General features: G+C 39.1%; 1 protein-coding gene and 1 non-coding gene across 3 annotated transcripts in view; both read right to left on the bottom strand.

Annotated features, from left to right (window-relative positions):
• Positions 1 to 1,498: 1,498 nt before the first annotated feature.
• Positions 1,499 to 12,172, bottom strand: part of PTCD3 (pentatricopeptide repeat domain 3) — a 29,175-nt gene continuing 18,501 nt past the window's right edge. Inside the window, exons 13-22 of one of the 2 annotated variants that reach the window (XM_037527763.2) lie at positions 10,300 to 10,389; positions 10,002 to 10,030; positions 9,121 to 9,227; positions 8,027 to 8,105; positions 7,849 to 7,939; positions 6,987 to 7,072; positions 6,411 to 6,559; positions 4,796 to 4,837; positions 4,239 to 4,397; positions 1,499 to 3,955 (exon numbers count right to left, since the gene is read on the bottom strand). In XM_037527763.2, coding sequence (XP_037383660.1) covers positions 3,877 to 3,955; positions 4,239 to 4,397; positions 4,796 to 4,837; positions 6,411 to 6,559; positions 6,987 to 7,072; positions 7,849 to 7,939; positions 8,027 to 8,105; positions 9,121 to 9,227; positions 10,002 to 10,030; positions 10,300 to 10,389 — 911 coding nt within the window. In that variant the 3' untranslated portion in view covers positions 1,499 to 3,876. The remainder of the gene's footprint in view (positions 3,956 to 4,238; positions 4,398 to 4,795; positions 4,838 to 6,410; positions 6,560 to 6,986; positions 7,073 to 7,848; positions 7,940 to 8,026; positions 8,106 to 9,120; positions 9,228 to 10,001; positions 10,031 to 10,299; positions 10,390 to 12,172) is intronic. The other variant, XM_037527762.2, reaches the window with a different exon arrangement.
• LOC119260043 (small nucleolar RNA SNORD94) lies at positions 5,268 to 5,404 on the bottom strand. The gene has a single exon (XR_005128682.1). It is a non-coding gene; the product is annotated as a small nucleolar RNA SNORD94 (small nucleolar RNA).

The raw sequence follows: 12,172 nt of genomic DNA, 5'->3' as shown, positions 1-12,172 counted from the left end.
ACTCATTGTCCTAGGCTGCTGCTTTATTATCAGTAAAATAAAATACCCATTTCGCTCATACCCATTGCCACAGCATATCCCGTTTTGATGTTTTCCAAATTTTTGACCATGATCAGGAGTAACATCATTTACACCATAATCTGCTAATCCTATATGTGTATCCATACATCTAGCACGGTATAAAGCTTTAGTATAGATTTTGATTCATTTTATTGAAATATTCTAGTCATTCACAAAAATTGATTTCAGACTAATTTTTTTTTTTTTTTTTTTTTTTATAGAGGCATGCTTTTATTTTATTTTATTTTACTTGTTTGTTTGTTTGTTTTATACATGCACTGGGTACAGTCAGAAGCGCGAGAGGGCGAGAGAATTCACCAGAGCCAGAGCAGGGAGCAGAGCAGGCAGAAGGACCGAAGTACACTGCTGAGGGGAGCAGCGGGGCGGCAGGAGAGGTCTGCGCGCCATGTGGGACCCTCCTGTGGTGGCCGGGGAGCAGCCGGGGATCGAACCGGCGCCGCAGAGGTCACGGGCAGCTTCGCAACCCAGCGCTCAACCGCTGCGCCACCGGGGAGGCCCGATTTCAGACTAATTTTAAAGACATGACACTCCATATTCACCTTTTGTTAGAGGTCTGTTGAGCCAAATATCTGTCAATTTTTAATTTCTACGTATTGGTAGTTAACTCTGAGTCAACAGTATATGAAGACTCCCTCACTGTACTCTTACCATTTCATGAGCCTTCACTCCCATTTACTCTTTTGGCCTGGCTATTGGTTCATTTTGAAAGGCAACTAGGAGTTAGAGGAAACTCTTAGATTTTTAGAGTATGAGGTTAGCTGTAGGTTTGTCATATATGAACCATATACTACTCCTATATCCATTTTATTGTTTTTGTCATAACTGGATTTTGAGACTTGTCTAATGCTTCTGGCATCTATTGAAAAGACCATAATTTCTGTCATATTGTTAATGTGGTATACAAAATTGATTGGCTATGAAGACCACTCACTCATCCCTGGGATAAATGCCACCTAAATCATAGTGTTTGATCATTTTAATGCATTGTTGAATTTAGTTAGCACTTAGTACTTGGTGGATTTTTGCATGTATGTTCATCAGAGATATTGACCTGTAGTTTTCATTGTGATGTCCTTGTCTGATTTTTGGTGTCAGGGTAGTGGGTTTAATAGGTAAGTTGGGAAATGTTCCTTCCTCTTCAATATTTGGAAGTTTAAGAGGGCATTTAGGGGCCTCCCCGGTGGCGCAGCTGTTGAGCGCTGGGTTGCGAAGCTCCCCGCAGCCTCTGCAGCGCTGATTCAATCCCCGGCTGCTACCCGGCCACAGGAGGAGGGCCCTACATGGCGCGCAGACCTCTGCCGCTCGCTGCTCCCCTCAGCAGTGTACTTCGGTCCTTCTGCCTGCTCTGGCTCTGGTGAATTCTCTCTCTCTCCCGTGCTTCTGACTGTACCCAGTGCTTGTATAAATAAATAAATAAAATAAATCTTTTAAAAAAAAAGGGCATTTAGATCTTTGAAGGTTTGCTGTTCGGTGGAATTTACCAATGAAAGTGTCTGATCTGGACTGTGATTTGGGGACTATTCACTACTAGCAATCAGTCTACTGATTTTTTTTTTATTTAAAGATTTATTTATACAAGAACTGGGGTATAAGCCAGAGGTGGGGGGTTGGTGAGAGGATTTACCAGAGACAGAGTGGGGAGCAGATCAGGTGGATCTACTGAAATACACTGCTGATGGGGGCAGCAGGCAAGACAGGAGAGGTCTGCTGCGCCATGTGGGTCAGCAACCTGGCCGGGGCTGGCAATAGCTTGATAGCGCTGTCTTTAACCCCTGCCCCACCAGGGAGGCCCTACTCAGATTTTCTTATTCCTTGTTCAGACCAAAAAGAAACTGACAGCAACACAGTTAACAGTGGATTTTAGCGCCCCGCTTTAATCAGCAGCTAGATTATACAAAACGAAACAATGGTCTTAAATGACACGTTAGACCTGATTGACTTTTTAAGTCATATTCTACCTCAAAAAAAAACACACCTAAATATTCTTAAAATACACACGGAACATTTTCAAGGATGGAGATGTTGGGATATAAAACAAGTCCTTACTGGTGGACTATCTCCTCATTAACTCCATAGCTGCAAAACATGTGAAAATTCACTTAGGACTTGATGTGGGGAGAGGTGTACCTACATTTTTGAGTATTGCATATGGCCCAGGAAGCAGGTGTTTGAAGGGCTCAACATAGGCTTCTGGTGTCTAACTGGAAACTGTGAACCAAGATTAAAGGCTAATCAGCCCTGTGTTTTCATTCATTTGCTTTGGTATGTCAAGGGGCTAATGGAACAATGTACATAAATACTTAAGTAGCTAATGGCTGTTTTCATCCTGTGTCCCTCCATTAGATGTCTTAATTTCTAACATTCTAGGAGAAAATATGAACAATACTCAGGATTCTGAATATGAATGGATGGGTCCTGGCTAGAAAGGGTCATAAATGTACATAACATGCATTAGTGTAGTATCCTTATGTCAAACCATACAGAGTAAGGATGAATCTGATCATCTGTGGAGAACAGCTCATGGGGTAGCCTTAGGAAATCTGATAAATAGGAGCAAAGAAGCCTGTGATGGCCTTTGTGAGACTGCTCCTGCAAACCTCACAAATTCCTGTTTGCTTCTAATACCGCCTAAAATTCGTCATTGTAAGCTAGAAATGCCAAAGACATTCTTGATCAAGTTGATTTTTAGTAATAACACAGTCATTGCGAGAACACATTTCAATCCTTTTGTAATCACAAGAGCTTTTTTAAGTATAACCCAATTAAAAAAGGTGCCGGCACATACACAGAAAGGGAGAAATGGAACATTCTTGCAAGCCCCAAGTCTAGGGGGAAGTGTGGCAAAGGCAATCTATATAAAAATAATGGCTACATTAATTACAGTATTTACATGTATATTAATTACAGTATTCAATCTTTATCCTGCCATTGTTTACTTTTAAGATGCACAATTTTTTTAATTTTTTTTTTAAGATTTATTTATTTATTTATACAAGCACTGGGTACAGTCAGAAGCACGGGAGGGTGAGAGAATTCACCAGAGCCAGAGCGGGGAGCAGACCAGGCAGACTGACGAAGTACACTGCTGAGGGGAGCAGCGGGCGGCAGGAGAGGTCTGCGCGCCATGTGGGATCCTCCTCCAGTGGCCGGGGAGCAGCCGGGGATCGAACCGGCGCTGCAGAGGCTGGGGGCAGCTTCGCAACCCAGCGCTCAACCACTGCGCCACCGGGGAGGCCCTAAGATGCACAATTTTTCACATCTAAATTTCCCTGAAATTGGCATACTATTAACCCAATACAAATTGAGATACAATTGTATAAACTTCCTTTAATCGTCATAAGACTGAGCAATACCAACATCACAGTATAGGCCACAAAGGCTAAGTCCACAACAGGCGAGGGGAAACCATACCCAAAAGTGTGTGAAGCCAATGTAGGTATGCGGAGCTCATGCTGAAGTCAGACCTATACATTCAGTATGTGTCTAAAGAACTGAAAACGTAGGTGCTGTTTCTGTTTAATGGTGACCCTTGAAGGATGTCTTGGTAAGTATCCAATTAGGAATCTGATCCAATTTACTTAGTGTTGTGTCAACTGTACTTCAGATTTAATCAAATCTGTATGCTGCATTTGTTCATCTATGGAGAACTTACAGGATGTGGAGAACTCAGAAAATCTGAGTATCAGGTATGAACAAAGACATGTTTTTATGTCATAGTAAAATATTACCATCTCAGTTCACAAGTGTGATTACAGTAACTATGCTAGGCTGGCAACTGCTCCTGATTTGCCCTCTTTATTTGCTTTCACTGGTGTCGGTGTCACTGTCACTATCGCTGTCACTGGTCAATGCAGTTAGATTTCCCAGGGCTTCCCTATAAGGAAAATAAAGCCAGAGGGTTACAATGCAATTCAGTCTGGGTGTGGAAAACTGCAGGTGCACTAAACTACAATAATAACAAATAAAGTTTCCAATAGTCAAATCTATCGGTCTCCCTGACTTAAATGACAAAAGAAATAACCATTTAATTTATACATCCTCACTTTTTGCCAAGGAAGAGAAAATTCCAGGGATAGGAGATCTATAAACATTTGAATGGGCGTATGGACAAATAATCAGTTCCATTTTGATCTTTCCATCAGACAGAAACCACTTACTGTTGTTCCTGGCTCAATGCAAAGTCTGCCATCACTCTCTTTGTCAGGCTCTCACAAATTGGTAAGCTGAAGGCACCTGCCAGCTTCACTACCTCAATTGCCTGGGCAGGGTTGTTGGATGCTTTTGCACTGTCCATAAACTCTTTCAGCAACTCATTCCTGTTAAAAGAATGGTAAAATGTCTATTGATATAGTAAGTCCTAAACTCTTCAACCCACCTCAGAAGAGTAACAAGCAGAATATTTTATAAAGGTCAGTCTTAAGTGCTCCACAGTAGCTTTGGAGGTAAAGTTATAGGAAGTCTAATTTTAAAGGGTCAAAGAGATAATGAACAGTGGTTCAATATGCATCCACTGAGGATCTATTCAATGTATCTAACATGTACTGCAGTTGCAAAACAGAAAAAGCATTGCTTGCCTTGGGACGCTTCAGGCGGTAGCAGCAACTGCCATTTGCTTGTCTATCAGAGACGCACCCAACTGCTGTGGGTGAAATAGATGAAAAAATTCCAAACAAAAGAAGGAAGAGTTAAGACCACCTAACAGGCTTCAACTTACCTAGGGATCTTATTATGCTTCCTGAAAAGTCCCAACATTTTCCTGTACAAGACAAGGTAGGAGAAAGATTATGAATACCAATAAAACATAAGTCAATCGGGTGACCACAGCTGTTTGCCTAGATTGAGAGACTAAGAGTCCTTGCTAACGGCAGTGGAAATTCCTAAAGACACATAGCAGTGAGCTTTATTGGTTCCCAGCGCCATTTTTAATCAGTCACCTGCAGTACTTTCAATCCCCTCTCCCTAACTTCATACACGTATATCACAAGTTTCACAGGCAAATTTAATTTGTTCCTAGTTTTGAGATTGGCTGGGGTATGTTCCTTTCATTGACGATTTTTTTCAGTCCTCCCAAGTAGGGACTATGTCCTATCGGCAGTGTGAAGAGATGGATGCAACAGATTATGTTCCCTTTCCTCTGTTACAATCCAGTATGCGATCCCTGTGTCCTAAAATTCCGGTATGAAGAGCAGGCTCAGATTGTGGCATCAGTCTCATGTAAGTGCTCACCATCAACCTGCCACATGCAGGATAAAGGAGAAACACAAACATTCAGCTCCCATGATTCAGCTGAGGTCCGTACCCCTGCGCCAATCATCACAGCCTGATTCATAACAAGTGTGCGCCAGCCTGAGTTAATGCATTTGAGCATCAAATGTTATGTCACTAGCAGTATGGCAGTTCATGTGTGTGATTCACACTCCTAAGACCATTTGAGGCAGCAAAGCCTTCACTTTTTGTAGAGATGGTGAAAAGCTACATTTTATACTGATAATCCTATGTTCAAATAAGGTTCCTTTACTGTGCTGAATAAGTTATGCACAAATATTCCACACACTGCTCTTAGAGGTAAAACACATTTATATCCAAAACAAAACAGAAGAAACAGTTAATTGTCACCACTACACCTATGAAATAATTCTTTAGTTGATATCTCTGCTTTTAGAAAAATGAATATGCATAAAGTCTCCATTCACAAACAGTATGTGAATAAAGTGCTGACTGAAATCAAAGTTGATTCTACTCAAGGCCATGTTTAGTAAATACTGGTAAATGCCAGTTTCCTGAAGTCCCAGTACACATTTTAAGCTGGGATGTAGGGAGAGCATCCACAAGTAAAATAATTCAATAACTAAATATCTAAAACATTTCAAAAGTTTCTTTGGTCACTTTGTTGTATTTAAGTGGGTTAGATAAGTGACTTATTTGCCCAGATACAGAAAACAGAAAGGTCTGTTTGCCCACTTAACCATACTGTTTGTTAAATACATCGTGTATTGGTTTTCTTCCAGAAGTCTGCTTTTCCATTGATATAGTAGGTCCTAAAATAAAGTTCTGTTACAATGTTGCTGGGCAAAAAAAATTCTTGGCCCAAGTCATTACTCAAGTAACTTAGTAAGTTCTTTGATGTAAATGTCACAGTTTCCAAGAACCTATCAATGATGTTGCATTGGACTTACTAAATTTGAAAGCTTGCATAGAAAACTCATTTGATACTCATTTGTGTAAAAATGAAGACCATGCAAATTAGAAAACCTGTACTAATCAGATTAAGTGTTTTCTGAGACCCAGGTATAAATACTTCTTATTTACACTTGTGGTAGGGTACTCACCAGGCTTCCTGGGTTCTCCCAGCCCTTAAAAGGAGGATAACTATACAGTTCAGAGAGGTGGCTGGCCATTCTGGAGTGGTCTGTCTGGCATCTTGGCTTTCATAAGTAGATTTGATATCTGCAGCACAGTCAGCAAATGCTACCTGAAGCTGAGAGATATTCTAGGAGTCAGCAGAGCTGCTGGATTGGTTTTACGATAATTGAAGTTCAGGAGACTCCACTGGCCCATTTAAACTGTTGAGCAGTGAATTTTTCATTAGAACAAAACATCACAGCACAAATAGTAGAGGTGAAAGGAAAAAAAACCTGGAAAAACACACTGCCCTGGGCAAACAATATAATTAGTCACTTCTTTTAAATCCACTATGGGTTTTCCTTTTAGATAGCAAAGAAAAAAATAACTGCAAGCTGCTACTGTCAAGACACAGCTATTTTCATGCTGCTTGCTTTGCTTTCTAAAACATGATTTTAGAAACATCCTGCAAGTACTGGGTTATGTCTAGATGTATAATTTTAATAACAGTAACAAAATGAACTTTAATAACAGTAACAAAATGAATGTCAATGTAGACCTACCTCTGGTGGGTGCTGATCCCTTGCCATGAGCACCAGAATCTCTTCTTTCAGGTCATTGCGGTAAGTGTGACCATATTCTTTACTATCTTGAAACAAAAAAAGAATGTAGTGAGAAGTGATCACAGTCATGTAAAGCCAACACCACTCTGGCTGACTTTCATCCAATGTCAGTTGTCATCCCTAATTCTTGGTGGATGAAAAGAAGCTGCTGACATCTATTTCAAGATTAAAAAAGGAGAATGAGTCATGATAAAAATGGACAGAATAGCAGATAAGTTACTGCCAGTAACCTGCTCTTGGTCAGGTGTTAAATACAGCATACACACTACAGTTGAGCGGGCACCACATCCATAGGCTAAGACTACAGTTTGGGCACTGTTAATGGTCTGATCTGTAAGTATTTCAGACCTGGAACCTTGAGGCAGGCAGAATCTGACTTTATGATCAGTCACCAACTATAGCCAACTTATATACAGAAGACACACCAACACATAGTCACGACTGTTAGAAACATAAGTTCTACTCACTGGTGTGCAACCAAACCACTGTGAAGCAACAACAGAAGAATGAAAAACCTTGGACTGGAGAACTAAATTTAGATTTAGGGTATGTTATATAGTTGGCACTGATCCTTGTTATGTCATGCCCATATCCACAAACCTCAGCTTATATCTGTAACATAGGTAATAATTTAGATCATCTTCAATATAATTTAATTCATACATTATGTAACATGAGCAAATGGCCTAAATTGGGGTATTCAATTTGGTGAAAAAGGAAAGTTTTCATCATACACAACGTTAACATGTTTCCTAGACAAAATGAAGCACCATATTACCTGGACAGATAAACTGAAACTGACCTTTCCAAACCTGAGGAATCACTTCTAGCCGGTTGGCCACATCTAATGCTTGGAGAAGATCTATCAATGTTTGGGAGTGGGGAAAAAAGACCTGATTAAAAGAAATACATCTTTATTCATCAGCAAAGATGACCACAAACATGTACAATGATAAATAACAAGCAATGAATCATCTTACTGAAGGTATCAGGTCCTTATACCACTTCAAGGTGACATCAATTTGTTCCATTGCACAAAGCAAATTGAAGAACTTGGAACTGCAATGGAGAGAAAGAGTATGTTTTATCTAAAATCCCTGTCTAACAGGGAAATTTTAAAAATGTATGATTGTGTGTTAACAATAAACAAAAACAGGTTGCAAGTTGCCAACAATTTCAAGTTACATGGGCCAATGTTAATATCTAGAGGTGCTAACTGTGCTTTCTGGACTTTCCAATGAAACCCTTATCCTCAACTGGTCATTCATGACTGCCTCCTCAGTATATTTTCACCTCATGATGAGATTTTAAAAGCATTCAGTGTGAAACAAAGATTTGGACACAAAGAACAACCATTACACACCTTAAAAAGGCGGCTGCCTTCTTAAGTTATTTTCAAAACAATGGTTTTGCCTAAAAGCAAACCAATTCACGGAGGCTACAGTATCTTCATCTTTAAAAACAAGAGGTTGTGACATTACCTTTAGGAACTCATAAATTCAAAAGTACAAAACGGGGTGCAAAGGAAAAATGTGTGGGTTTAAAGTTTTGTGAGGAGGGCCTCCCTGGTGGCACAGCGGGTTGAGCGCCGTGCTGTGAAGGTGTCCGCAGCCTCGGCAGCGCGGTTCAATCCCAGCCGGCCGGCGAGAATCCCACATGTGCCACAAACCTCTCCTGTCATGCCCGCTGTTCCCCTCAGCAGTGTACCTCAGTCCTTCTGCCTGTTCTGCTCCCTGCTCTGTCTCTGGTGAATCCTCTTACCCTCCCGTGCCTCTGGCCTGTACCCCAGCTCTTGTATTAAAAAAAAAAAAAACAAACAAAAAACAAAACTTTAAAAATAAAGTTTTGTGTGAGGAAATTAAACTTAGAAGATACACGTTAGACATCACAATCTGATACATCACTTTTACCAGACTGGTTGAATTTCAAAGCGCTCAACTAACATGTTGAATCTGCTGTGTGCTGTCTGAAATCAGAGACAAGATAGACCAACAGCCTCACACTTCAGTATCTACTAATGGCTGCTAAAGGTGCTCCACTAATATGCAGAAGGATACCTTTCCAACATACTTACTAATAGAAATTACGCCGATGATCAGGTCCAATGAACTTCCGATTGTCTCCAGTATTTAAAAGGCTATGTACTTGGTAACCAAGTTCTAGATCTCTGAGAGATGAGCACTGAAAATTTGCAAATGATAAGCATCACTCAGATCATTATCAACCAGTGGCTCATTACAGAGATAAAAAGTACAACTGTTTGTGGAAATACTTATGCTGATACACTATTGTAGTAAATGAGAAACTGAAGAAAAACCCCAAAACAAACCCTCAAGTTCTATTAAATTTAAATCAGAATTATTTTGTTCTAGTAATTACATACCTTTAGAAATCAATCCTACAAAAACACTTGGTCAAATACAGAAAAGAGCTCACTCTAGTGTAACAAAAAAAAAAAAAAAAAAAAAAAAAATCCATGAAGTAACTCCAAAATTCATATACAGAAGAAGAGTTAAGTAAATTGTCATCCTTCCCACCTATGAAATACTATGTTTCTGTCAACAAACAAAACACCATGAAATGTGTCTAGAAGGGATACACAGTAGATTGTAAAGTTACCTTAGAGGAATGAATATGCTTATCCTGAAACTGCTTTTAAATTTCTTATTATGAAGATGATAAAATGAAAAACCAAAATTATCAATTTAAAAGCTATTGATAGGCAAATATGAAATACTCTGAAACCGTATCTGAACACAGGTACGAAAAAAAATAATGTATACGATAAACACAGGTTAGGGATGTTATTATAGCTTAGTATAGATTTTAGAGAAAGAAAAAACCTAGAACCAAAGACACAAAGCAGTTAATAAGTGAAGGCGAGTCCCTTCATCTCCCCCATCAAACATAAATTGAGGGAATGGATAAAAAGAAAACAAAAGAAACAGTACTTACAACTCTCATGGCTGACTGGAAAAACATATCTGAAAATTAAGTTCATGACAGCATTGGTTACCATGGATAAGATGTATTTTCCAGTCAGTAATAATAAAAAAAAAGGCAACAAAATTGCTACTATGTAAGATAAACCTAAAGGAATACAAAGTTGACAGAATAGCAATGTGCCTTATGAGCTTTGGTTTTCTCAGAATAATCACTAAACTAGATCACACCTGGACCCTGCCACAGGGGTCTAGTAATGGCACTCAGGAAAACAGGCTCTCTGCCTTACACAAATAATTTCTGTACTTACCATCATCCGGGTCTTTTGGGGAAAATTTCTTTCCCATTATTTCATTCATGATATCATGGATTATTGAAGATGAGCCCTTTGAAGGGTTTTCTGCAAAACACGAAAGCACACTTCTGGTTACCACCACCAAGGGCACAGCATGTTACTCCAACTCTTGCATAGGCTTGGGTCAAAGCGGGGAAGGTACATACTTGCTCAAGTATGTATCCTACAGAGTGCAACTACCTATAAAATCTGGGATAGTTACAGGTTTTTTTCCATGAGCTGTGAATAGTCTTTTCCTTCTTAGTTATCTTCACAGGATTGTCTCTGTCTCTCTCACACACACCCCCACACTTGTACACTTAGAAAAATAGTATTTTTGCTAGTAATTCTTTATATTCTTTTTATAGATATATCTTTATATTTCTAGCATAGATGAGATGATCAAGAAAAAGAAAACTGTAGAATCAATGGCTATGGGCAGTCTTTTAAAAATCACATGAACTTTCTATCAATAGATCAGAAAATATACCTACAAACCCCCAAATATAGCACTTTATCTACATTCCTTTCTTACCTTATCTAAACACAAATTACATACAAAACAGTTATGATAGCAAGTGCATTTCTATAATTTCCTAGGCATGTTTCCATTTGCTCACATTTGTAACCATTTTATGAGTTACATAAGAACCTCTTTTGTATGTTTTCTTCAGTATTTTAGGCTTTCTCCCTTGGGTAAATTTCTAGAAGTTTTTAATGTAAACAATTTAAATACATAAGACAAACTAACCTAACACTTGCCCCCCTACCTCACTCCATGGTCACAATGTTACTTAGCAGAGGTACCGCTGACTTTGGTTAGCAACTGAATCATCAATGGTACGTGAAGGTAGAGAGGAATGCAATCGTTGGAGTCAGAAACACTACTTTCAGTACAATCCCACGAAGGTTAAGTTCTAGAAGATACACTCATTGTAGAAACTGTCTACCTGTTTCCAAGATGAAGCATATTCCCACCCTAAAATATAAAAAGCTTTTCTAGAAGTGAGTGTATGATTTTGTACAACTATCCATCCAAAATAATCAAGCTCTTCTCTATTGTTTTTATATATAAAGTATTACAAAAGAGAAGAACTAAAATTGCCTTTTCTGAACAAAGGGGTTCTTTTTCAGGTTGGGGAAAATGGACAATAATCATCAACAGATTATAAGTGCATATATATGTGTCTTCCAAGCACAGGGTAACATTATATATAACTCACTTAATCATCATACCCTGACAGTATCACTCAGGTAAGATCTTTAATGTATCCAGTCCCTTTTGATGCTGTTGCTAAATGGTAAGGATAAATTTCACCTCAAGTGTTTCCTGTTTTAGAGCAAAAGAACTCCCATGGGACTGGAGGACCTAAAAGTAGATGTCAAATGGGATCTTGAAGTTCTCCCACCAGGCTTCAAAATAAAATTAAGGTTACTATGGAACAGCATGTCCAACAGCTTTCTGTAAAGATGGGAATGTTCTTTGTATCACTGACTATGGTAACCAACATTTAGATGGGGCTAATGGGCACTATATGATGAAGGAATTTTAAATTTTAATAGCTATAACAGCTAGTTGCTATTAGCACAGGTCTGGAGAGCAAAAGAAACTCCAAATTCAAGTGCCTGCTGATCATTTCTAATTGTGTACCAATATTGCTAGTACACTGAACGACTTCACTCCAGCTCGTTTTACATCACAAAGGTTATTATTACTTCAAGCATAACTTCTTGCTTAGGCTGTAGGCTAACGTGAATTTGTGAATGCTCTATTATTATTTTTTTATTTATGCATACAAGAGCTGGGGTACAGGCCAGAGATGTGGGGGGTGAGAGGATCCACCAGTGA

The sequence above is a fragment of the Talpa occidentalis genome, unplaced genomic scaffold (genome assembly GCF_014898055.3).
Source record: "Talpa occidentalis isolate TD23 unplaced genomic scaffold, MPIMG_talOcc4v2.1 talOcc4.5, whole genome shotgun sequence".
Classification (NCBI taxonomy): Eukaryota; Metazoa; Chordata; class Mammalia; order Eulipotyphla; family Talpidae; genus Talpa; species Talpa occidentalis.
Note: the sequence above shows the minus strand (reverse complement) of the source record. Positions and strands in the feature narration are given on the sequence as shown.